Here is a 27,367-nt window from a genome sequence, read left to right on the forward strand (position 1 = left end):
CATCTTTGATCTCTAACCATGGTGCTTCTACATTCTACAGCCCAACCATTTACATTCCAACCAGTAGTGCACAAAGGTTCCATTTTCTCCACATCCTCACAACACTTTTTTTTCTTTTTTATAACAGCCATCCTAATGGATGTGAAGTACTATCTCATTGTGATTTTCAAATCTGCATTTTTAACTCTATTCTTTTTTCAACAATACTGGCTGCACTAACAGCTATAGCTTGATGTTATCAGTAACTACAAAAAGTAAACTTTCTCTTTTTTTAATGAGTTACTTATGAATATTAAACATTACACTTAATTTTAAGACTAAGCTCTTATAAAAATCCACATATTAGCTGGGCATGTTTACTGAAATAATTACTGAAAAATCTCCTGTTCTTCCATACTTACAATCACTGGTAAGTATAAAAATTATTAAATTACTAAAAACATTGTTTTAAATTAAGAAACAAACATGAAAATGTGATCAGTATTGAAGACTTCCAAAAAGCTGTAAGAAATAAATAAAAATAAATAAAGCCTTTAAAGAAAGAAAAAAAGATTTTTTTACCTTACAAGAAGCTCAGGGCACTAAATTACCTCAAAATAAACAGGGATAAAAGACCAAAGTTTTAAATCTATAGCCAATATTCCACATTTAAGAAAAAAGGAAAACTAGCAGCACAACAAACAAAAATGTCACCTTGATGGAAGATACCTTAGGAAATAGACTCACTCAACTAGAAATAAGCAAAGAGCTACATTATATCACAGTAAACTTTTGATTCTGTTAAGATAAAAACCCTACATTCTGAGTTCTTTTCTGAACACACCTATCAACTCTGCTTCCAAGATATATTAAAATAAGTAGACACAAATTCAGTTCACTTTCAAAAGTGAACTTATTACCACTATTTCAAGAGAACCAGAATAGAACAGGAAAAGAAAAATACAGATAAGATTGTTTTATCAGGTAAAATGTACCAATGCATCTTTAATCTGACAGCTTCAAAGCTAACAGAGCTAGAAAAATCATTCTATGTAAACAAAGTAATGATATCTTATATTCTCCACAATTAGAGTAGTACTAAGTTCACTAATGGAATGATATGTTTTCAGTCAAATTACACAAATATACATTATAGACTATCATTGCCTTCAGCATGCTATGATCAGCACCAGAGACAAAAGGACTAAAAACCACTGTGTGAAAATCAGTGAACATGCTGAAAAACAGAAAACAACACCAGCAATAGCACCACTTCCACCATCACTCTCACACACACACACACACACACACACACACACACACATACTTCTTGGTCTACTACCAGGTCCCTTTCCTAGTATAGTCTTTATCTGGATCCAGTCATCTCCCAGAGCCCTCTCTTTCCCTCCCTTGTCTAAACCCCAAAATCTGAGCTGCCCATATCAACATAGAACATCCCATTCTGTCCTCAAAATATCATCCATCTCTTCTTTTTATCTACTATCTTTCTGATTATCTACTACCACACAAACTCCCAATGTTCTTTGCAAAATTCTATTTCCTGTCTATTAGTAAAATAGATTCAAAATGAACACTTCTCTTATGTAACACAAAAGGTGTTTTTAAAGTAGTGTGGCAGCAAAAGAATCCAATATTCTAAATCTGACTACCATGGCTCTTAATCTTTTTCCTGACACATCTCAGGTATGATAAACTCTGAAACAGTGTAAAGCACTTTAGGGGACTTAGTATTCAAGAGTAATACCTTTTCAGAGAACAAAAAGCACATTAGGGAACACAGTCTTCACCAAAGCATTTTTATGTGCAAATGAACGATTAAGTTAATCATTTCAAGAAAGGAGTTTTGTGTATCACTACAATGATTTTCAACACTGCAGAATACCTTTTTTAAAATAACAGGGCCTACTTATTTCACCAAGTGAACCAATGAATAATTACACTGTTCTTAAACTACTTTTACATTCCTCACAAAGTCTAGCTGAGTTAAATAAAAATGCCCAAATCTATTCTATAGCCTCACATCTTTTCAAACTTATTTTTTATAGGACTGCAAACATCGGTTTTACTACAACTCTAATTTTTGTACAAATGGCTACATCTCCACAAGGTCTGACAATCAAAGATATTATTAAAGGAGATATCATGAAGTCTTCCAGGTACCAGTATCATCTATAATCAAGTTTCATGTAAATAAACTATTCCAACTTGGTTTATACACTGAGTTAAAGATTTTGCTTTCATGCGTGTTTCACTTTTTCCATTTTAAAAATATTTTCAGCCACATGAATATCTTCAGGCACAAAGAATATTAACACATCAATAAAGTTTCATTAAAATCATTTTTATATTTGTAAGTGAATACTATTCATATCAGAACTTCATTTCTGTTTCAACTGAAAATTTGTCAACACTTGATACAGGAATAAAGGGGCATTTTTCTTACAAGCATTAAAACTGGAAGATAAGGTACCAAATACAGAGAATAATGTTAAAAACAAATATTACAGTATTCACAGAATTTCTGCTCAAGACAGCGGAATAGGGAAATACTATGCTAACCTCCTCTCATGACCACATCAAAATTACAACTAAACTACAGAATAACCATCACTGAGAATCTCCTGAAATCCAGCTAAACCAAAGTCCTACAACTAAGGTCATACAGAAGAAGCCACTTGGAGACTGGTAGGAGGAGCAGAGACGTGGAACAGACGTGGAACCACCCATGTGTGACCATTAAAAACCAGAAAGGATACAGGTGCCGAGATTCACCCCCCATACCAGGAGCAAGGGGTCCCAGCCCTACACTGGTGTTCCAGTGGTGGGGAGAGAAGTACCCAAAGCTTCTGGCTGTGAAAAACAGCGGAGATTGTGGCTGGGTGAGAAGGAAGGAGGCTGCACTCCCAGGCGCTCCTCTTAAAGAGCCCACGCATGGACTTACTCGCTAACAAACTCACTGGCTCGGAGCTCTGGTGTTGGAGCAACTCCAAAGGTGCCAGGGACATACAGGGAGGAACTGAATTGTCTGGCTTCAAGGAGAGGGCTGGAGGGACTACTTTCTCCTGGACAAAGAATTGGCGAAAGCCATTGTTCTTTGTTGAGCCCGCCCTCTTCCCAACATGCAGACAGACACAGGCAATCATCACATCTGAGTCTCCATCAACCTGGCTAATACCATTCTTTTGCCATGATTCCCTGAGACCTTGCTCTACCCAACTTTTGGGCTCACCGAAGCCGCTTCCCGTGGCTTTTCCATACAAATAGCCTGTCTTGGCTCATGCAGCAGAATTTCCTAAAATCTCTCAAATGTTCACAACACCCAAACAAGCAACATCTGGCTTCAGCATATCCTGTGCCTCTTGCTGAGCAGCCCTAAGCCCCTAACTAGCAACTGTTGGCCTCGGTTAGCAGCTTGGCTTCTTGAAGCACCTCCAAGCCCAGCATGAATGGCAGCCATCTGTGGATTGTTTCATGGATCATGCCAGGTGGCCCCAGGAAGGGCACAGGCTGTAGCTAAACTTGGCCTGCGAAGGGGCCCCTTCCATGAGGCCCCAGGGCTAGCATGCGCAGTAGCCAGCTTCAGAATGAGCCAGAGCATCACCGGCCACCTCCAATGATTATACACTAAAAGGGAAGACTGGGCAGGCACCAGAGCCCCAGCTAAAGTGAATGCTGTTCTGTAGGGTCAGCCCCAGCACAACAGCTTCTCCACTGCAGTCACAGCCAGTCCTCACAACCAATCAACCCGGGGGTCAGTCCCTCCCACTGGCATATAAACAGCAACTAAGGCTCAACTAGGAGGGCACACACAACCCATACAAGCACACACCTAGAGCACCCAGACCGGGTGACCAGGGAGACTGCACTACTGGGCCCCACAACACACCTACTACATAAGGCCACCTATTAAGACCAACAGACATAACACATACCTAATACATAGAAACAAACACATGGCAACAGTCAAATGGGGAGACAAAGAAACGTGTCCCAAAAGAAAAGAACAAAGCTCCAGGAAAACGAACTAAACAAAACAGAGACAAGTAATCTACCAGACGCAGAGTTGAAAATACTGGTTACGAGGATGCTCAATGATCTCAAGGAAAACTTCAACAAATGAAGATAGAAAACATAAAAAAGAACCAATCAGAAATAAAGAATACAATAACTGAAATAAAGAATATGTTAGAGGAAATCAACAGTAGATCAGATAAAGCAGAGGATAAAATCAGAAATTTAGAAGATAGTGTAGCAGAGAACACCCAATCAGAACTGCGTAAGAAAAAAGAATCCAAAAAAATGAGGCTAGAGGGGCCTCTGGGACATCAACCTTACCAACATTTGCATTCCTGGGGTACCAGAAGAAGGGAGAGAACAAGGAATTGAAAGCCTATTTGGAGAAATGACAGGTAGAGCTCACAGGCCAGGTGTCATAAGCGATCTCTTGGGGCTTGCCACACTGTGAGGGCTGCTGTGCCACCACAGGCCCTGGTCCCCAGTCTGCTCGTACACCCCAGCTCAGAAGGGCCCTTCTAGAACCGGGAGTGGACCCTGGTCACCGGGAAGCCAGATGGGGTGCAGTGGTGGCTTGTTGGGGATGTGATCTGGTGTTTTGAGCGGAGGGGCTTCAAGCTGGTGGGGATCAAGATGCTACAGGTGTCAGAGCATCTTTGCTGAGCACTCCTACCGCCTTCAGAGGAAGCCTTGCTATCCAGCCCTCATCGGCGACGAAAGCTCTGGACCCATGGTGGCCGTGGTCCAGGAAGGCCCCAATGTGATCTGCACCTCGTGGGCCATGATGGGACACACTGATCCAGCTGAGTCTTCCCCTGACACCATCCAAGGAGACTTCAGTGTCCACATTAGCAAGAACGTCATCCATGCCTGCGACTCCATGGAAGGGGCCCAGAGGAAGACGCAGCTGTGGTTCCAGAGCAGTGAGCTGGTGGACTGGGCAGATGCAGGCCACCGCAGCAGCATCTACCCAGCCTGAACCTCGGGCTGCCTTCAGCCACCCCAGCATCCACCCAGGACCAACTACCTCTGTCCATAAGAACTTGAGCCCACCCTGTGCTCTGCCCATCTGTCCCAGACCACCCCCCTGTCCACCTTCTGCTCCACCCCAGCCCAGAGGCAACTTTATGTGCCTTTTATTACCCTAAGCCATCAAGACATTGGACCAAATCCTTTCTGTACCAAAGTGCCAGACAACTTTTGGAGTGTCTCCAAAAGTAGGTAGTTTGACCTCCCCTCCCTCAAGGGGAGACATTAAAATTCATCACGCTGTGCAAAAAAAAAAAAAAAAAAAAAAAAACGAAAAAAGGAAGAAGAAATAATAACAAAACTTCCCTAACCAGGTGAAGGAAACAGACATAGAAGTCCAGGAAGCAAAGGGAGTCCTAAACAAGATGAACCCAAAGAGGCCCACACCAAGACACATCATAATTAAAACAGCAAAGGTTGACGACAAAAAAAAAAATAAATAAAATCATAAAAGCAGCAAGAGAAAGCAATTAGTTACCTACAAGGGAGCTCCCATAAGACTATCAGCAGATTTCTCAACAGAAACTTCACAGGCCAAAAGAAATTGGCACAAAATATTCAATGATGAAAAGAAAAAACCTACAACCAAGATCACTCTACCCAGTAAAGCTATTATTTAGAATCCAAGGATAGATAAACAGCTTCCCAGACAAGAAAATCTAAAGGAGTTCATTGCCATCAAACCAGTATAATAAGAAATGTTAAAGGGACTTCTTTAAGAAACAAATAAAAAGACCAAAAATATGAATAATAAAATGACAGTAACTACATGTTTATCAACAATTACTTTAAATGTAAATGGATTAAATGCTCCAAAAGATAGGGTGGCTGAATGGATAAGAAAACAATACCCTTACATGCGCTGCCTACCAGAGACTCACTTCAGATCAAAATAAATAAAGGGATGGAAAAAGGTCTTTCATGAAACTGGAAATGAAAAAAAAAATCTGGAGTAGCAATACTTATACCAGACAAAATTAGACTTTAAAACAAAGGCTATAAGAAGAGACAATGAAGGACCCAGTCATCCCATTCAGGGTATTTATCTGAAGACACCCAAAAGGCTACTTCAAGGGGATGTGTGCATCTATGTATTCACTGCAGCACTGTTTACAATGGCCAAGATGTGGAGGCAGCCTTGGTGTCCATTGACGGATAAATGGATAAAGAGGAGGAGGTACATATACACAACAGAATATTGCTCTGCCATGGAAAGGAATGGGTTCTTGACATCTGCAAGGATGGACCTAAAGGGTGTTGTGCTGAGTGAAGTATGTCAGATAGAGAAGGACAGATACAATGTGATTTTGTTTATAAGTGGAATCTCAAGAACAAAATAAAAAAACAAAACAGAAACAAACTCATATATACAGAGAACATTTTGACGGTTGCCAGATGGAAGGTAAGGTGGGGGGGGGGCGCGAAAAAGGTGAAAGGATTAAGAAGTACACATTGGTAGTTACAAAACTAGCAGGGGGATGTAAAGCAAAGCATAGGGAATGTAGTCAATGATATGGTAATAATTATGTATAGTGCCAAGTGGGTACCAGACTAGTCAGGGGGGTCACTTCTTAATTTATATTAATATAAATGCCTAACCACCATGCTGTATGCCTGAAATTAAATATAGAATGTCAAAAAGAAAGAGTAAAATGCGAGACGATTGACATACAAAAAATGAAGAACTAAAACAATCCAACTTAGAGGTTCAATAATCTTTCTGTTGGCCAGTATAAACCAAAGAAAGAATTGATATAGTTAATCAAGTGATTTCACTAGTAAAAACTTTGTTATATAAGATTACAATTTTAAAGAATTAGTATAAATAAAATACAATAAAACAACAAAAAATCACTCAGGCATGTAATTTAACCAGAACAGGAAACACATAAAGATTATAAATAACTTTAGAATTTTATTCACACTAATTATTTTATGATGCAGATTAAAGAAGTGAGTTAGATGGATTTTAAGTGTTTGGTTTTCATAGCATTTTAATTAATCAAAATAAAATCCATGTGGTTAAAAAAAATCACATCACTATTTTAATTATACAATGATTGATTAAAGCCATGAATTACACAACTACGTATTTGTTACCTTAATGCCATTTTGACCATTTTATTTCAGATTATCTCATAAACATATTTTAATTAAGTTAACATTAATCTGTTGTAGTTTCAAAAATCGAGTAACAGCCCCTGAAATAAATATATAGTCATACAACAAATGGAAACCGTTAGCCAAAAGCTATATTATTTGGGATGAAGTTTAAATTTCTACTAATTGATCTAACTTACAACTTATTTTTCAAATGATAAATGAGTCAGTAATCTATGAAAGTCTTATCAATTCACTTCCTAGTGTCTTATAGCTATATGCACTGTGAATATTATCAAATAATATTTTAATTCTACCTTTACCATACTTATCCCTGACAACAGATGATTGGCCTACTTCTCAAAGAGTTACAACTTTGAAGTTTAAATATTTAATAATTTTAGGAAAAGAAAATAATTTTAGATTCCTCCATTAGTACCCAAACTTTAATTAGTGACAACATACATGAACCTATCAGTGTTTTTTCTGTCAATGTCAAAGAAATAGATCATATTTTGTGGAAGGAATGGAAAAATTGCTAATTTAATCCAACTCTTTCATAAATTATTTTCATTTGAAAATTTACATTTTGGTGTACTATTTCTTAAATAATCAAGTTATATTACCTAAAACTTAATCATTCCTGCTTGTCTTTTTAACATGTACAAACTACAAAGGTAAAAGCAGTTTATAACTCCTTTACATTTTGTATCGACTGAACAGATCTTTGTATTTTGTATCTGCTTCACTATGGTATGGTTACCCACCTCACCTACCCTGTCCAAAAAGAGAGATCTTCAATACTTTATTTAAAAAACTAAAAAACAAACAAAAAACTATCTCGTTACTGATTTCCCAAATTTTTATAATATAATGACCACCTGTGAATTCACCATAAGTTTATAATACTATATTTGTCCCTCATTACAACAGTTTCACACCCATATGCTCTAATTGTTCTCCAAGTAAAGTACTAGAATTTCCTTCAAGGGGATAAATATAAAAGGAAGAAAATCTTCACCAATAATAGACACTTCTACCTTTCCAATCCAAAAAAACTGAGTCTGTAAATATCTTACAACACAAAGCATACACTGGTCAGCCTACACAGAAGATTTATAATTTTAATGCCTTTCAGTTTAAAATTAATGTTACGTTTTTAACAAATCAAACCTCTGAAAGAAAGTAAGAACTGTTTTCTTTTAACAAGATATAAACAGTGCAAACTACAAGAGTAAAATACTGGAAATTTTGACCTTATTAAAATTTAAACTTTTGTCCATTATCAAATGATATCAGAAATAAAGATAAACCAGATATAGAAAAGATATCAGCAACACACGTAACTGACAAAAGATCTAAAGAAGTCATATTGCTTGGCAAAATTCAGTAGAAAAATGGGTAAAAGACATAAACAGTCAATTTACAGGAAAGGAAATAGAAGCCAAAAAGAATTTTTTAAAAAGTATTAAAAAAAATCTCAACCTCACTGGTAACAAGGAAAATAGTAACTGAAACTACAGTAAGATGCCATTTTATACCCATCAGACTGACAAAGAATAGAATACCCAATATTGAAGGGGAGTAATGGCAACAAAGACTAGGGTAAGAAGTACAATCACTTTAGAGAACACAGATGAAAATAACATAAGCTAGCAATTCTTCTCTCAGATATATCCTGCCAAGAGAAACTCACACACAAGCACAACAAAACAGGTGCAATAATGTTCACTCCTACACTGTATGTAGTAACAGAATTTTGAAATACCATATTTTGCCGTGTATAATGTGCATCCACGTTTTTGGCCCAGCTTTTAGGGAAAAAATATCTTTCATTTTAATTATAATTTTTATTTGTTTACATTTAGGTACTTGTTTTTTGTATTATAAAGGAATTTTAGCATTTATTTGTTAACGTATTAATGTACAAGAAATTTTATGTAACAAATAATTACAAAACACAAGAACAAATATGAGGTACAAGAAATTTTATTTACCAGTAACAAATTTATGATATTTACGCATCATAGAAGGCCAAGAACTCTTCGTCATTGCAAGTTCATAGTAAATTCAACAAAACCAATTATCGTATTCCAGGGTATTATTTTGCATACAATACTGTCATCGATTTCTAAGAGTTACGCTTTTAACTCATACGCATAAATAAAAAATTAAAAACATTTATGTATATACAGAGTTAGATACTACCCAGGTATAATGCACATCCTTATTTTACTCTCACAAATTTGGGCAAAAAAGTGCACATTATACACAGCAAAAGACGGTAACAATTGTCAGAAAAGGAATAAATGAAGTGCGGCTTTTTCATACAATACATAATACAACTGTGGTTTATATCAGAATCATATATTTATTTATGTACCAAACACACACACAAAGAAAAAACACCAATAGTAAAGGTAAGACATTATTGATTTTAAGATGTATCACAATTTCAAAGATGTTAAAATGTGGGGAAAATTGTGCATGTTAGAATTAATGATGTGCAGAAAAATGAATTAACTGAAATTACACATACCAACATGAATAAATCTCAAAAGAACAACGCAGAACAAAAAACAAGTTGCAAAAGAGAATGTATCATTTATTATAAAGTTAACAGCAGACAAACCTATCCTGTGCTTTTAGATATATTCAGTATGTAGTAAAAGTATAAAAACATGCATGGAAATGATAAAAATTGCTAGGAAGAAAGGGAAAAGGAGAGACTTCAACTATGTGAATTGTTATTTTGCACCCAGAATAGTAGATCACAGAATTATTCTGTATTTTCACAGCCTAAATTTACATTATATTTTAAATGAAAAGTGAAAAAAAAATATCTAGCAGAGAATGATACAAACTCTTTAACTGTATTTTTAAAATTTAGAAAAATATTACCATTTTAGATATATTTTATTAACATTCAAGCAGCCGCACTCTGTTTCATTTCATTTTTCTTTCAATTTTTAAAAATTTTCTATTAATTCAAATCAAGAAAAGACATTGACATTTAGGAGTAGGAAGATTTAGCAATAAACATGTTTTTTCATCAATGAGCTCCTTCTAGCAAGAGGCAAACATAGATAACTGCATCACTAATGAGGGCAGTAGTAACAATGGATGTGCAAGGCATGCAGGTAGCAAGGAAAAGGGGACGATTAATGTATGTCCTGAAGGAGCACAAAAGGATTCAGTAAGAAGTTAACCTATAAGCTAAATTTGGAAGGATGGTGGGAAGAAGTCTGCTATACAGAAGAGAATATTCCATGCAGTACAAACCAAGAGCATACATAAGGAAAGAGACTAATGAAAAATATGACATACTAGTTTTATTTGGCTAGAACAGGGGCCCACAAATTATGGTTGGCCAATCTGACGCAGACTATATTTTTGTATGGCCCACAGCTAAGAACGATTTTTACATTTTAAAAGGGTTTTTTAAAAACAAAAAAATAGTACGCAAAAGAGACCACATGTGGCTTGCAAAGCCTAAAATATTTCCCATCTCGCCCTTTAAGAAAATTTGCCAATCTCCACACTAGAACCTAACTTGCCAGTGGAGGAGGCAGCTACTCATAGCAAAAAAAACATGATCCTTGAGGAGAAAGACAACCTTAAAAAAAAAAAGAACACATATCGTGTGAAGAACCTTGTCTTCCATGCTAAGGGGTTAATATAGGCGATGGGGTGCCTCTGAAGGGTTTTAAATAGAAAATCAATATGATCATATTTGTATTTTTAAAAGATTACTCAGGTAAGTTTGTGAAGGATAAACTGGAAAGGAACAATAATGGAAAAAACCATTGAAAGACGACTGTAATAGTCCAGATAATAGCTGGTCAGAGCCTGAGCAAAAGCATACTAAGGAATTGAAGCTGAAAGTACTTATTACCAATAGGCAGTTAGCAGGAAGAACCACGGAATTTGGGGAGAGTGAAGAAAGGAAGGAATTGACACAACCACGTTTCTGGCTTGAAAAACCGATCACCAAATAACAAAATATTTTTTAAAAAAACAAAAACAGGGAGAATTTAGAGGAAAAATTGAACTCAGTTTTAGACATGCTGAGTTTGCGGAGCCTTGTGACTTAGTCCGAGTCCCCTTAAATGTAGAATCTTAAAGAAAGGCCTTGTATACAGGGAGTTTAGTTGGGAAGTTATCCCAGCAAGCAGGAGTCCTGGGAAACAGGTCAGGAGGGACCAGGGGAAACAGGTCAGGAAAGAGGAGGAAAAAGCAAGTAATAAAAGTAAAGGGATAACAGAATTAAAAATTCACCATTTGGCAAAAATCATAACAACTGATTCAAACAAGAATTATCAGTGGATGCAAAAACTAGTGGGTGAAAGTATGAATAACAGGATATTATTGTTGGGATACAATTCACCATGGGTCTTCCACATTTCTCCATGTCTTGCAAGCAGGGACACTGACGGCCTTTGTTCTGGAATCTCTTCTCAAGGATATCTGTATATTGAACAGCCTTAGAAGGTAGAAATAGTGACTTCCTCCTGAGCAAAGGGCAAGTTGTTTAAGGTCCAATACAATTAAAGATAATAATTCCCTCTTGGGCAAACGTCAGGCAAGTTTACTGCCTCTTATAAAAGATTCGAGTTTCTTAAGCCTGGGTTCCTCACCTCTAATGTAACTCCTTTTGTGCAGGAATCACCTGGCCCTGTTCACATGCCCCTGTGGGAACTGAGCTGGGGAACCAGGGCAACTACTGACACACTGACTACTGCTGTCACTATGAGTAAGAAAGTCCTTTATCTCTGACCCAAGAGTCTCCTATCTTCAGCCAGCTTCCATGGCTAATTTGTTAGCTTGCAAGACCCTTCATAGTTCTTGACATTTACACAACTGCAAAATACATCCCCACAAAACACAGATTAATCAAAAGGAAGAAGCAAGCAGATGCCACCTTAACCAAGTGATCGTTAAAATTCACTAGTAATAAGATATATCAACATAACATGCCTCTTGGTATGATGTACTTACTAAGAGGAATGAATACACTTCACTGTAATATTTCTAAGCACAAGAAAACAAGTCCAAATTGAGGGCCATTCTACCAAAAAAAGGAAAAAAAAAACCTGGTTAGTATTCATCAAAATGTCAATGTCAAGAAACAACACAAAGACTGAGAAACTTTTCAGATTACAGGAAACTAAAGAGACAAAAACATTTAGGAAAGGGCCAGCCCAGTGGCTCAGGCGGTTAGAGCTCCGTGCTCCTAACTCCGAAGGCTGCCGGTTCGATTTCCACATGGGCCAGTGGGCTCTCAACCACAAGGTTGCCGGTTCCACTCACCAAAGGGATGGTGGGCTCCGCCCCCTGCAATTAGAAAATGGCAACTGGACCTGGAGCTGAGCTGTGCCCTCCACAACTAAGACTGAAAGGACAACTTGAAGCTGAACGGCACCCTCCACAACTAAGATTGAAAGGACAACAACTTGACTTGGAAAAAAGGCCTGGAAGTACACACTGTTCCTCAATAAAGTCCTGTTCCCCTTCCCCAATAAAATCTTTAAAAAAAAACATTTAGGAAAAAAATTAGGGGTAAAGAGACATGTCTGCAACTTACTCTCAAAAAGATTAGGAAAAAAATACAGATAGAGAGAGAAAAGTTAAATGCAAATGGGGTAAAACGTTAACATTTGAAAAATCTGAGTGAGATACAGAAATTCTTTGTATTATTTTTGTAACTTTTCTATAGGTCTGAATTTGACAAGTGATAAGTTAAACAGAAAAAAAGAATACAAGTGACAGATATAAAACAATGGTTTTCTTGCACAAGGCTGTTGCTCTTCAAGGGTTACACATTTGGGAATGAACTGTTGAATAACTTAGGCATGGCCCAGATCACTTAAAATCTAGATTTACCAGGTATACAATGAGTCCCTGGGATCATCATTAAAAAAAAACTCTGTGTATAGAAAGAAAATCTTTTTTTCATGTAAAAGTATTATTTAATTCATAGCAGTTTTTGGAGCATTTATTCATTATGTAATTTATTTAATCAGTAGAGACTAAAAGTAGAATTTCACTATGTGGTCCAATAAATTGGACAATAAAAAAGGCCTTTTCATTCTTGAAAAGACAGAACCCTAGTACTAGTCTATACAGGCTCTTATAGACATGGCTCTACTAAGGGAATTAGAAAATGGAACTACATAACTAGCAATATTCAGACAATAAAAGAAATTTCTAGTCAAACTTTTATTTCTCAATTACTTTATAATTTAAGTGCATACTTGTAAAAGACAAAATAGCATATCTTCTTAAAACTAAAATATAGGATACATTAGGAAATAAGTTTTTAATGTGACTAGTGAATGAAATTTAACTCTTCACTTTCCATTTAAATCTCAATATTTTAAATACTTGTGTCATTAACAGTCTGTTTTGCCAGTATTCTACCCAGGAAATTATTTACACTAAAACATTTCACATAAGGAACATATTCACATAAATAAACCACCACATATTGTAAAAAATCATATAATAAACCTGTCTGAGGTGCCTTCAAAACATTTATTTAAAAACACTAAAGTGTTGGGTATTTTCCAGCAGTATTGAGAACAAAGCATCTACGGAATGTGTTGACTATAACACAAATCAGCATGTTAAATAACAAGCTTCATCTGACTTAGCAAAACAATCCAACTTTTGGAACAGAAAATGATCTGTTGGGCATTTCAAAGCTGCTAGAAATCACCCTGCCAATACAAATCTTTATTTTAGAAAGGCTAGAAAAGAGTTAATTAAAAATAGTACTTAAGGATTATTCTTACTAAAGCATGTAATTCTCTAGATTTTTTTAAAGCTATATAAAATCAAAACTCAGAAATGAAACTACTGACAAAAAAGTTGACTAAAAATAAAAAGCTCACCTGAAGCACTCTTCCTTGAAGTATACTTTAAGCTTAACAATTAAAATGTAGTTTATAAAACTTAAGTACAAAAGAAGATTCCATTTAAATCCATCATACAGTATATCTATGAATACCAATATTTATCAAAGAATTGTTAGAGAAGTAAATGGGGGAGGCAGGAAGCATGAGCGTGACTGCTTTGCAGATATTTCAAATAAAATAGGACGCTATGATAAAACCAGAAAAAGTAGTTTTGTAACTTTGGATTATGAATAAGTCCTTTAATAGAAAGCCAAATGACGTTGTCTCTCACTCAGAGGCAACTTCTACCCTGCCTGTGGAGCAGAGATGCCTATGGAGCAGATCTTTACTCAATAAACTTTCACTTTGAAAAAAAAAAAGAAAGAAAATATATATTATACATATACAGATACATATATAGAGATAGATTATATATACTTATCCCATCATTCTTGCCACTTTCTGAAGCAGTTCTGAAAGTCCTCTTTTGTGAGTATCTCTAGTTGCACTGTCATAGCTGCTCCATATCCTGAATCATTCTGACTTTGGGGAAGAGCCAGAAGTCGAACGGTGCCAGATCTGGTGAATAAGGTGGATGAGGACACACTGTAATGTTTTTATTGGACAGAAATTGCCATATACCAAAAGGGATGTGTGACAAGGAGCGTTGTCATGATGGAAGATGATTTAAGCACACTTTAAAACACACCATCTCTCAACCATAGCTCACACCTGACTGACTACACCGAACAAGTTGAAACTTGTCACACACTGTTACTGAGGTTCCACGCACCACTTCCAGTATTGAAGATCCCTGCCTTCCCATTGATGGCACTTGGCAGCAGCATTCACTGTATTTTGTGATCACAATGGGAAAGGCTCTGTGTCACACATCGCTTCTGGTATGGCAATTTCTGTCAAATAAAAACATTACAGTGTGTCCTTATCCACTTTATTCACCAGATCTGGCACCGTGCGACTTCTGATTCTTTCCCAAAGTCAAAATGATTCAGGACATTGAAGCAGCCATGACAGTGCAACTAAACACATTCACAAAAGAGGACTTCCAGAACTGCTTCAGAAAGTGGCAAGAACGGCAAGATAAGCGTGTTTCAAGTGAGGAGTCATATTTTGAGGGGGATTAATGGCAATGTGTCTTTTACTGTAATAAAATATTTTAAAGTAAACATTCACTGTATTTTGTATCACACCTCGTAAGTATAAAATATTAAAGATGAAGAAGCCAAAAGTCAAATGATCCTTACCAGAACACCTCCTAACCTAATCTACCTCTGAAACAACTAAGAGAGTTCAATCCTAAGTATCGATATATTAGTTAACAGTGTTTTTACTTAATGTGTAGAAAATTTCTTAAACAACTTTTAATGGCAAAACAAATAGAATAGTTTTTACTATGCAAAATACATTGTATTAAAATATGTCATTTTATTGTCAAAAGTCATCTACATTTGTAACCTATAGTTTTGGACTTCATGCACAATGAAATTACAGTATATAAATGAAAAACTAATTTCATAACAAATTCTATAAACTAAGCCTTTCTTAAGCTGTTTCTTAACTGGTCTAAGGAAAAGGAAGGAACCGAAACCTAAGAAATACAATAAAATGTCACACTGAGTATTAAAAAAAGAGAGAATTTAATCCTAGATTAATAATGGATCAAATGTTCATTGCTGACAAAACAATATAAAGGAAAATATTCTGCCAACAAGATTTTTGTAAGAGATAATGAATCAAAGTGCTAAATGAACATTTACAGATCAAAGGTCAAATTCTACAAAACTTTTCAAAATTATGGGCTATCCTAAGTAAACAACTTCAAGATTTTCATTTTGTATTTCCAAAAGTACAACATTCTATATTCCTAACTGAAAGAAGACTACCACTCCAGAGTAATCTATACCATAAGAATTAAAAGTCTAAACACCAGTAACTTGAAAACAGTAGTTGCCCCCCACACTACATCCGTACAAATAAGTTTTGCATTTGTTAAGAGCTGAGAAGACAAATACTCACAGTTGCAAAGGCTTGATTACTTTTAGTTTTAAAAAATATTTATGAAAGCCATTTTAGAATTTGAAAAAAATAAACTGGAACAAAAAAGGGAACTAGTTGTTCTTTTCAAATTCTGTTAAGATCCTATATATGGTCCTTATGTGAGCTATACTGCGAAACTCAACAAAGTGTTTTTTTTCCCCCTACAAGTATATTGTCTATTCATATTTTAGTTGCCAGATAAGGCACTTTATATAAATGCTTTATTTTAGGAATTTAGTGAAGTACCTTCAGAAACCTTTCCCATGTAGACAACATTCTATTTTGTAAGTTTCAAATCCTAACTGTCATAATCTCATGGACTGAGGATGGTCGTTCACCATGCCTTCAGGAAATCCTGTGCTTCAGGAAACTATAGTAAGTATCAAGTCAGAAACAATAGAAGGAACAGAAAAGACAGTTATGTTAAGAAAAAATAAAGATCTCTTTCTTATTCTCATGACAAATTCAAGGAAGGGGTCAGGACAGAGAAATCTGTTTCCTTAAGAAAGCCTGAAGAAAGAAAGAAAAAACTAAAGAAAAATGTAATTCATAAAGACCCAAAGGAGAAAACAAGCAGCTTCTCAAAAGAGTACTCTCAAAGAAAAGACATTGAATCCTTAGAAATCTACTAGAATTGCTTCTGTTTGACTACCTCTAATCCTCACCTTTTTAAAGTGACACACTGTCGGGTTGCTGTGAACCAAAACTGCCAATTTATATGGACCTAGCAAAGGTCATAAATCTTTTTTCTACTACAAGCCCCATAGAAACACTGAAAAAAAACTTTTTACATTAGTGTAAACAGTCACACCGCCATACATGATTCTATAAAATTACATATAGCAAAATTATAATAAGAAAAACTTAATTCCTATTTATCTGGCTGAAGATTTTTACTGCCATCAACATATAAAAAATTAATTGATTTAAGTGTAATTCGTTTTGAAGGTGCATAAGTGAGTAATGGCTAACACATTTTAAGTTCAAAATTAAAACTACTGATCCCATGAAATAAAGAAAAATCCACTAAATCATTTGACTGAAATGACCACAAAATAGTTACAGTTTACTGATGAGAAATTTATTCTCAAGTAATAACTAAAAATTTCTTATTGGCCCAAACTGACCTCATGCCATTTTTCAGGCAACTGCATAAGCTAGACAGAATATAGAGATATAAAAGTAATGACTGCATATTAATTACACATAATGAATACACCAAAGCAGTTATTTTATAACAATGTTAACTTAAAATGTTATTCACAGAAACCTTTCACATTGAAAGACTAAAAATTATCACTATAAGCTGCCTTTTTAAATGCACCTATCATAAAAAAAAAAAAAACTTTAAGATTTCAAGTTTCAAACATAAACAGCAGTAGAAATGAGAGAGGACACCAAAGAGCAAATATATAAAAGGCAACAAATATAGAAAAGGCAACAAATTTGGAAATAAGATCATCAATTTAGTTTGAACTATCTATGGGGGGAAAATAATGAGATCAACAGACAGTTCAAAATTTAGGCTGAAAGCTCAAAATTGAGTAGGGTACGCTATGGATGCAATCATCAGGAGAAATATATAAACTATGAAAAGGAAACTACTGGAGAGCTTAGGAGTAATTTCATTAGAGTGGCATGGACAAAGTAGTAATACTTCCAAGGGCTAAGAAGTGAATAGAAGAAATTCAAATAGAGGCTACAGTACACATTTAAGAAGTTTGGAAGAAACACAAAAGGGAAGATAGGTCCATAAACTTGAGGAGGCACAATTAAAAGATGGCTGTTTAAGAGCCCAGAGACCTGATCGTTTTAAAAGGCTGAAGGAAAAAATGGCCAACAGGAAAGGAGAACCTGAAGTTATAGGACAGGCTAAGATGCTGAAAAACACAATTCAGGATGAAATCCACAACAGAGAGTGGGGGTAAATCCTGGAGGGAAGGAGAAGTTTCTTTCCTGGAGAGAGTAGTGAAAACACAGTGTGCACAGGTATAAGTTATGTTCAGAGGTAGACGACTGGAAATCCGGAGGAAGTTCATGCCTGTTGACCTCCCTATGGGAAACAGACTCATCTGCTAGAAGTAAAAGAGGTGAGGGATGGAGTAGGTTCCGAGAAGTCAAACGGCACATTCACAAGTGCTCGGGTCAGGTACCTGTCAAACTGCTCAATAAAGGACTGCAGGATATAGGCAGAGTACAGCATGCTTGTACTTGATTATTTTTATTATAATAATAAATTTGATTCCCCAGTGTCTATTAGGTACTTCAGGGGATATTAAAAACTTTTAAGACATGGTTTCTGACCCGAAGAAACAGTTCAGATATTATTTTATATTTCTAAATGTAATCTCTCCCTAAAATGTAATATATTAAGTCACCTTCTAATAGGTTATATATAAATTGAGGTATTTCATTTTCTTCCAATCAGATAATAGGGAAACAGTTTCAAGATTGATATACCTTCACATGTGACCTACTTTAAACAGATTTTACAAGTTACAGAGTAGTCACTAAAAACACTTTCAGAAATGCCCTACTAGGCTTAAACAGGACAACTCACAAGGCAAATCAACTAGTTTCTACTCCAAAGCTATTTACATTAGTAAATTATAACCAATTATGTTATAATCTCTAACACCCTATGTAAGTTTCCATACAGAATTCAATTTTAAAACACATGTATAAAACATCACATTGTCAAATTTCATTAAGAATATATCATATACAATTATAATAGGGGTAAGGCAATATAATACTTGCCCTTTGCATGACTCTGCTTTAAAAATCCAAAGCTAAGTATACTTTTGATTTACATAAACCAAGTATACAAACAATATCCCTGCTGTATACTAAGTTCGAATAAGTTACAGCTAGCAATTTCAATATTCTTAAAAGCACCTTTAAACTGAATTCTATCTATACCCTATTTTCCTCTTCTATCTTCTTTCCACAGGTTGGCATGTGAATGAGGTTTGGAGAGCTCTGCATCCCAAATTTAGAAGAAAGGTAATAATATATTAAGAATAAGTAAACCTATTAGAATTTTCTCAGGCAATGCAAGAATTGTGCATGTCCAGAAGGAAAACCATGAGAGGAAGAGAAATGAATTATTAACCATATATGAGAAATATGACGTTCCCCTTAATTTAAATTAACGTTTTTTGTTGTTGTTTTAAGGAGAACGCAGCTCACAGTGGCCCACGCGGGAATCGAACTAGCAACCTTGGTTTTAGCAGCACCACACTCTAACCAACTCAGCTAATTGGCCACCCCCAAGCATGTCTTTATAAGGCCATTAGACTATTAAACTGGTTACACCTGATGGAAAGGCTTTTAACTAAAATAAAATTCATAGAATTGTTCATATTTTTAATGATTTTTTTTTTGGCTTTGTGGTAAGAGAGCAGTGAATGTTAACATACAAGTTTAAGAACCTGAACTATTCCTGATAGTTTAAATATCACTTAAATATCTCATGTTTAACAAAATGAAATGAACAGTCTTAAGAAACTTGAGTGTGCTATATTTAAATCATTATAATGTAGATGCGTCCTGGAAAAACACACTTAAAATAAATTTTAAAAGTTAAGAAAAAAAAATTTAGAGTACTTAGGTATTTTCACCTACTACTTGTTCAAAGCAGGGACCATGTCTTACCTCTTCATTCAGAGCACCATGCACTTAGTAGACACTCAAATATGCAATAGATAAAATAGTTTTCATACAAATATTTTATCATGGTTTTACCTACCATAAAATTTCATTTATTTGTGGTCAGTCTGTGATCCAGCTACAAAAAAAGTACTTAGAGCATGATAAACAGATTAAAAATCTAGCATTGTTTAACCCAATACTATTCTTATCTAACTAAAAAATACAAAACTACAATTAATACACTGCAGATACTTGTGTCCACTGAAACTGATTATAAGCTTCCCCAAAACACGTTTTTGTTTTGTTGTTGTTTTGAGAATATGACGACGCATAGCATCATAGCTGTAGGCCATCTAGCTCATACCTGTAATTTTCATTGTGATTTTGTCACTATACCCTATGTAATGTCAATAGAAGTTTTAATAAATTACATATTTAACCCCTCAGAAGTATTAATTTAATTATACGTAAGAAGATGTGTCTCTAGAAAGTCAGGTTCAATTTTCAATATGTTATCAACTCTATCTAACTTATTAACTATTTAAGACTGTAGCATTATATATCTAGTCGTATAGTTTACCAAACCTACAAGACTCTTGTTGTATTATTAAACAGATAACACAGTCAAAATATATGCAGATGAAGTTTTTAGGCCTTTAAATAACTACTTATAGGGTAGAAAACATTTTCTAAGCAAGTTATTTTCTGCAAATATTTCAAAGTCTACTATTTTATTTTTTTAAACTATAAAATATGTTGCTTAATTTATGAATAATATGCATATATATGAGGGGAAATTGATGAATTTGAAGTTAATATAAATGTTTTTAGTAAATCAAATACTTTTTAAAAAATTTCCTAACGGGCATAATTAAATACAACCAAGTTTCGTGTTTTCTATCAAATCTTAAAAGACAATTTTCTTGGTGAGCCATATGTAATCAAACATAATCTATAAGAAATGGCTACAAAACTTTAAAGGGGGAGTGACTAATATTCTGCTCATCTGATTATTTCAATATTTATCAAATCTAAATTTTTCCCAATCAGAAAAAATGTTCATTATCGATTATGCAAAATATAAAAGAATTTACCTAACTACCCCATCAATCCTTTATTTTCAATATGACCAAGTTATACTAAAGGATCAGTCTTTCACAGTTGAGGTCCTTACCTAAAGGAAAAAGTACAGCTCAAAGGAGCAAGTACTACATTTTCCTTTATTCTTTTTCTCTAAATCTCTACTTCTTTTTGTTTATAATCTTTTTGTTTAAAAAGAAAAATGACAAAGCAGCAAAGAAAATGTATAAAAAGTATATCTCGAAATCTAATCTTTAAAAGAAGAGATCTTTCTCTCAGAAGGTAAAAATGACTTCTCTGATGCCAGAGAAGTCTGGGTTTTAATTCTTGAAAAACCTAGATTCATTTATTAAAGTTCACCTTAGTTTTATTATTAAGGATCTCCAAAAACCAACAAAAGTATTCCTATAAAACTCATTTTAGTAGCAACAATATGTAGTATGCTCTTCACACTTCTGATTTCAAGTTAGACCTGTAACTTAAGATTTTTTTTTTTTAACTAGATAGAAAGTTTATCTTTCCTAAATTCTACATTAAGCAACAAAGGCTTTTAGAATTAAAAACAAAAGGCACAAAGAGAAAGGGAGACAAGTCGGTAGGGAAAGGAATTTTAAAAACTGGTCAAGGATGATAAACAGATATTTCACAAGACATCATTTAGCAGGTGTCACAGCATGTTCTTAATCTTTCCCCCAAGCTAGCACAATATTTAATTGACTTTATAACTAATTGAACTCTGGTCTCTAACAACTTCAACATTTACGTTAAAACAGATTTCTAAGCCTCCCAAATCTAAACCAATCTCTTCCCTCCACTATGGCCCAGCTTCCTCTACCTTACCTGCCTCCCTAGCTTCCCTCCCAATCTATCTCCCACAGAAGAAAAAAAAATCTCACTTTTAGAAAATCAGAGAAATCTTTTGGGTCAAAGTAATACATTTAAGGTAAAAAAAAAAAAAAGTCCTTGGTTTGTTCCATGTCAAACCCTTTCTGTTGGAAAAAGACAGTTTTCTAAAGTACTTATTTCACATTAACTATTAGTAATAAATACAAAAGACAAAGTAAAACAGTTTAACAACTTAACTGTCTCAAACCACAAACACCACCCTGAAAACATAGCATTTGTCAATATTCATCCAGTTCTTTTAATTTTCATACAAGTATTAAGAGGCTGTAGGTCCTTAGCATAACAGTGGTGCGCCTCAGAATTAAGGCAAATGTTGCCTTTGTGCAGCGTCTATGGTTCAAGTATCAAGTAAGGAGAACGGCCTTAACTGCTAAATAGGTCAAGGTCTAATTTGACATTTGGGTAAAATGTATAACATAACTCCTCCGTGTCTATTCTAGCTTGGTCCTTGAACAGTGATTAAGATAAGGCCAAAACAACAGCTCTGACAAAGCTACAGAAGCAGCACACTACTATTAAGGTATTTCCCCCCCATACTACTCTTAATTATACCAAGCCAAAAGAGAAGTGAACTGTATAATAGTTCCTCAAGCCAACCACATAAATGCTCTCTCTATCCTACAAACCTCGACTGATTCTAAACTTCTCCAAATATAGATCCCTACTCAACTTCTGCTAAGTGCTGAAAGGTATTAAGTGAAGATACACTTTTTAAGCAGCTGGACCCAGAACCAGTGAGGACATTTAAAACTTTCTTGAGGCTTAACTTTTGTATAACATAGGAAGGGTTGTAACATGGCAAAGCTTTCAGAAAGTTGTGTGGGGCAAGAGAGGCAACTTTTAAAAACCAATAAAATACACTGATACATGCCTCCATTTTAAAAAAGTTCTAGTAGTTTGTCTAGAAGTAACTTCCAAGTTAAACATACCACATTGAAGTCTCAACTTCAGACACTAGGAAATTAGGAAAGCTGCAAACCCAGAAATTTTACATGAACATTTCTTTTGGCCGCAACAATGTAATCATATAGCAAGTTATTTTGTGTCTTCTACTAGTTGAGAGGCAAGAATAACTCTGGAGGAGTATTTTAAATATGGAGAATTTCAAAATTCCTTAAAACACTCTTAAATATAAATATTGCCATGACATCCTTTCATCTCCTAACTCAAATGTAAAATTGCAATGGAAACTACATTTTTTTATGCCTTTGAATTAACCACCAGTAATGCAATTCTAACTGCCCATATCATCACCCTTGGTGAACTGCTGCAATGAGAACACCAAATTAAGAAAGTTAACTCCTCTTACCTAACAAAATAAAGTTAACTTTGAAGGTTACCAGAATAAGCCATTCTAACATTCAAAACAGAAAATAACAAGAAAACAAATATTCCATTCAACGGATGGGAAACAGGTTTGGGAAAGAGTATTTCAGCATTCTGAAATTCACATTTTCCCTTAGTCCCTTCCATATATAGACCTTCATTGTTCATGTATCAAATATTAAAAATAAAAGCTCAATAAGAAAGTTCATTTGACAGCTGTTGCTATTTTAAGTTGCAAAGGGGGAATAAAAGGCTTTCAATACCTTGTGTTAAACAAATATTTATATGCCCTGCCTTACTAACTACAGCAACCTACCTGTGTGATTTGCACCTTATTATTTATGGCATCCCATGACAGAGCATCCAAAAAATTAAAATAGTATGATCTGAAGCTTCTTTTCAAGCATGGTTACAAGAATTATCTCATTAAAACCATCCACTTTTATGTGACTCTAAAACTCCATGCCTAGAAGCCAATGACTGGTTTACAAGCAAGATAATGACTAGTTCTACGGAAAAGGTATTATGACAATAAACTACAACTGGCTCACCATGTTATGATCTGCTTGCCTAATATGTATGTTTAGCTACTGTAGTCAGCAATGTCCAAGTATAAATTTGAAACATTTAATGGTTGGTTTTGTTCTAGATTTCAAGCTCGTCTTACCTTTTTAAAAGTTTTAGTCAAAGAATTTTTTTATAGAAAATACTTCCCCTGAAGTAGGGGGAAAAAGGGAACAAATTGTTATTCAATTTTCCCATAACATCAAAAAAAATTAAATGTCCAAAATGTCAAGTATTTCAACACACCTCTACCTTAAGACAAATTAAAAACAAGTGTTTCAAAAAGAAAAAAAAAAACCTCAAAAAAGTTAAGCATTGTATTTCTTAAGAGTTCCCAACACTTTAGGAATGTACCCATAAATATACCAAGAAATATCTTGTTGATTTAAAAGTACAGAACTTTATTAGGTTATATTTCAATTACCGTTAAGTGGCATGAAGGCATAAATAAAACTACAAAAATTATTTTTTAAAAAGATCAGTAATATTTTGTTTACTTAAATACTAAGTTTAATCATGACCCATCAAAACCTTATCGTGGCTCATTGTATAAAATTAGCACTGCACTTGCAAACATAAGCTGAATCTAGACATCAAACAAACGGTGAGGCTTGCCCCGCTTCTGAAAAATTAAACGAGAATGAAGGATTAAAATGTTTTAGTTGGGAACAAACAAAACCCACCAATCCCGCTCAAAAGTTTTCATCAAAAATTTGATCCAAGAGGGAACCTCTTAAAATGTTAAGCTGTCCAGCAATTAAACCTTTGAAATATACTGAAATGATTTAAATATAAGTGCAGAACTTCCACTTCAAAAGCTACAGATAAGAAAATACCTAAAATTAGAAGCAGAAGAAGAAGGAGGAGGAGGAGGAGGAGGAGGAGGAGGAGGAGGAAGAGAGGAGGAGGAGAAGGAGAAACAGAAAAGAGCGAGCCGATCTCCAAACTACTAGAAGACACACAGAAGCAGAAGCGCAGGCTGGTTTACCAGTTTACTTTTTCGGGCCCCGTACCAGAGAGACATCAAAGTTGCCAGTAGAATTAACCATGAGATTTCCTTGTAAACTGGTCGATAATCCGAAAAACTTCACTGTTGCTAATAGAAGCTCTTTATAATTAGAAGCAGCGAACTGACAGGTGGAAAAATAAATTCTACCGGGGCAGCAAGAGGTTGTGAAAACACGGTTCAAGGACTGAACATGTTGTGACTACTTTGTAACAGGTCCAAGGCAATGCACACACACACACCCTTCAGCGCAACTCCAGCAGAAATAAGACGGGGAAACAGCAGGCTCCGCGGAGAGCCACCTACCATGTTACAACAGTCTTCTCCCTCCCGACAGGAAAACAGACATTCTTTCCCCGAGTCCTTCCGCGAGTTCTCCCAGCGCCGCGAAGGGAAGCGAGCGGCCGCCACCGTAACGAGAGAAGCCCGGCAACAGCCCCGTCGCGCGGCCGCCACGCCTTCCTCGGGCCGCGGCAGGGGACGCGGAGCGGCGGATCACATTTCTCCTCCCCAACAATCACCCCGACTCCCGTCCCCAGAGTTGACACCCTCCAACCCCGCCGCTCGGCGACGCTGGTGACTTGGGCCACGAAGCCAGGGACGCAGCCATCGGCTGGGGCGCTCAAGTTGTGAGCGTGCGTGCGTGCGCGCGTCGGTGTTTGTTCCCTTTAATGAGAGACCAGAGGTATCCTAGGGACGGCCTGGGGCTGCGGTCGGGGACGAGGCACCCTGTGGGACTAAACAAAACTTCGGTTGCTGGGAAGAGCCGTTGCGCAACCTCGGCGAGGGGAGGCCCTGCCCAAGTGCGGCTTCCCGGAGGCTGCGCCACCGCGCGCAAAACCCACGCGCGGCCCCGCAGCCCCGCGTCCGGCGGCCCCGGGCCTCGGGTGGCCCCGACCTCGAGGGAGACGCCGGGACCCGCCAGCCGCCGGGCACCGGGCGGAACCGCGGAGCTCGAGCGCGCAGGGGATGCAGATGGGGGTGCAGCCCACGAGACGGTGCGAGCGGCTCTCCCGACGAGGGGATGGCCGGCCCCCACCCCGTACCCCCGGCCGCAGGCCCGCCGCCCCGAGGAGCGGGCGCCCCTTGCCCTGCTCCCTTACCTTCCTAGAGGCCTGCGCTCTCCCCTCGTCGGGCGGCCGCAGCCCTGAGCATGTCCGAGGTGGGGTGCGGGGCCGTGCCGGGGACAGGGAGCCAGGCGCTTCAGCAGGCGGCACCACCCAGCCCGGGCTCAGCCCCTCTCCGCGGCCGCTGCCATCTTGTCCTGGCGGCTGAGAGGAAACGGCGAAACACCCTCCCCCGACCGCTGCTGCTGCTGCTGCTGCTCTGACTGCTGAGCGCCGGGCCCGTCTCCCTCATCTTCTTCCCGGGGATTTGGGTGGGGACGGCTTGGCTGTGGGGCGACGAGTTGTGAGAGGCCGGCCGGCCGGCCAGCCTCCGACCGGTGGGGCCTACGGGCGGCGCGGGGTGCGGGGCCCGCGGCGGTCGGGGCCCATTCCCGACGCCCCTGCCGAGAGAGGAGGGGAAGGAAGACAGCCTGGAGAGGCGAAGGCGGCGGGGCCCGCGGCTCTGTCTCCTCGGGTCGCCGCGGTGCCGGCAGTCGTCACCGAGGCAGCTGCCGCCCGCCGCCCCAGTCTCGGGCCCCTCCTCCGCGCCCGCCGGCCTCGGCCGCCGCCTCCGCAGCGCCACCGCCCGCCGGGCCGCGCTGCGCGCCGAGCCCGGGCGGCCCAGCTCGGCTTGGGCCGCGGCGTCTCCACGAAGCCCCTCCCCGGGGCCCGCCCGCCTGCAGCCGCGCCCTTGTAGCTTCGAGCCCGCCTGGCGGCCGGCGTGGATCCCACCCCGAGCACCCTCACGCCAGCCCTCCCGCAGAAGCAGCATCCGTCAGCGCCCCCTCTACTGTTCTGAACCTCACTATAGGCCCACTCCGCCAAAAACAGATATATTTTTAAAAATCCTAACACCCAAAGAAAGGAAGAAAATGCGTAAGCAAGGATTTTACAGGCCTTTCGAGATCCCGTAATCAGTTTCCCCTAACACCCCTATAGGATTCGTTTCTTGGCGTCTGTTGTTGTTATTGTTCAAAGTCCAAAAATATGGAAAGGGGAAATGGTTAGTCAAGGGAACGATCCCAATCTACCATAGGTCCTTCCCATTCCCCCATCCCAAAGAGTCAAGAGAATTATAAAACCAGGTTAAAGAACCTGTAAAAGGCCCTCTTGGAAATTTTCCAAGAGCATCTCTAGGGTCCAAATCCTTGTAAATGTGAAACTCACCCACCTCTGCGTTGATAATTCTCCATCAAGTTAGTCAATTCCACGCCCAGAGATTACCTTCCTCCTGGAGACTAGGAAATCAACAGAATGGCCCATCTCAAACACCACAATCATAGAACCATAGAATTTTAGAGATGAAAGAATCTTAGAGATCCTTGGTCCAAATTTTTAAGCTAGGACAGGGGTTCAAAGATGTTTACGACCTGCCCAGGGTTACACAGCAAAGCCCTGGTTTGCACTCCCTCTCTCCTTTGCCTTAGGACCCAACCGACCTTTTAAGGACCTAGTATCATTCCGAGTTATTTTTTTAATACTTTGTTTCCTTTTGTTCTGAATTAATGTTTAACTTTTGGGGAACCGAACACCTTTCTCTGAGCAATGGAAATACCCCTGCCTTTGTTCCCTTCATAATCTTCAGTAGGATTGAATCTACCACGTATGTATTTATCCTCACACATTTT

General features: G+C 37.5%; 1 protein-coding gene and 1 pseudogene across 9 annotated transcripts in view; one reads left to right on the plus strand and one right to left on the minus strand.

Annotated features, from left to right (window-relative positions):
- HIPK3 (homeodomain interacting protein kinase 3) overlaps positions 1–26,941 on the minus strand; it is a 103,015-nt gene extending 76,074 nt beyond the window's left edge. For 3 of the 8 annotated variants that reach the window (XM_081063995.1, XM_081063993.1, XM_081063989.1), the window contains exon 1: positions 25,737–26,317. Coding sequence is in view for 4 of the 8 variants with exons in the window: in XM_081063988.1 (XP_080920114.1) it covers positions 26,911–26,932 (22 nt within the window). In the remaining 4 variants the exon portion in view is untranslated. Of the gene's footprint in view, positions 1–24,640; positions 24,746–25,736; positions 26,318–26,910 lie in introns of those variants that run through there. The other 5 variants (XM_081063992.1, XM_081063991.1, XM_081063988.1 and 2 more) reach the window with 4 other exon arrangements.
- LOC308504141 (nucleoside diphosphate kinase, mitochondrial-like) lies at positions 2,089–4,993 on the plus strand (annotated as a pseudogene). The gene is made up of 2 exons: positions 2,089–2,156; positions 4,486–4,993. The product of its transcript is annotated as a nucleoside diphosphate kinase, mitochondrial-like (transcript).
- Positions 26,942–27,367: the final 426 nt, after the last annotated feature.

The sequence above is a fragment of the Rhinolophus hipposideros genome (assembly GCF_964194185.1).
Source record: "Rhinolophus hipposideros genome assembly, chromosome: 10".
Taxonomy (NCBI): domain Eukaryota; kingdom Metazoa; phylum Chordata; class Mammalia; order Chiroptera; family Rhinolophidae; genus Rhinolophus; species Rhinolophus hipposideros.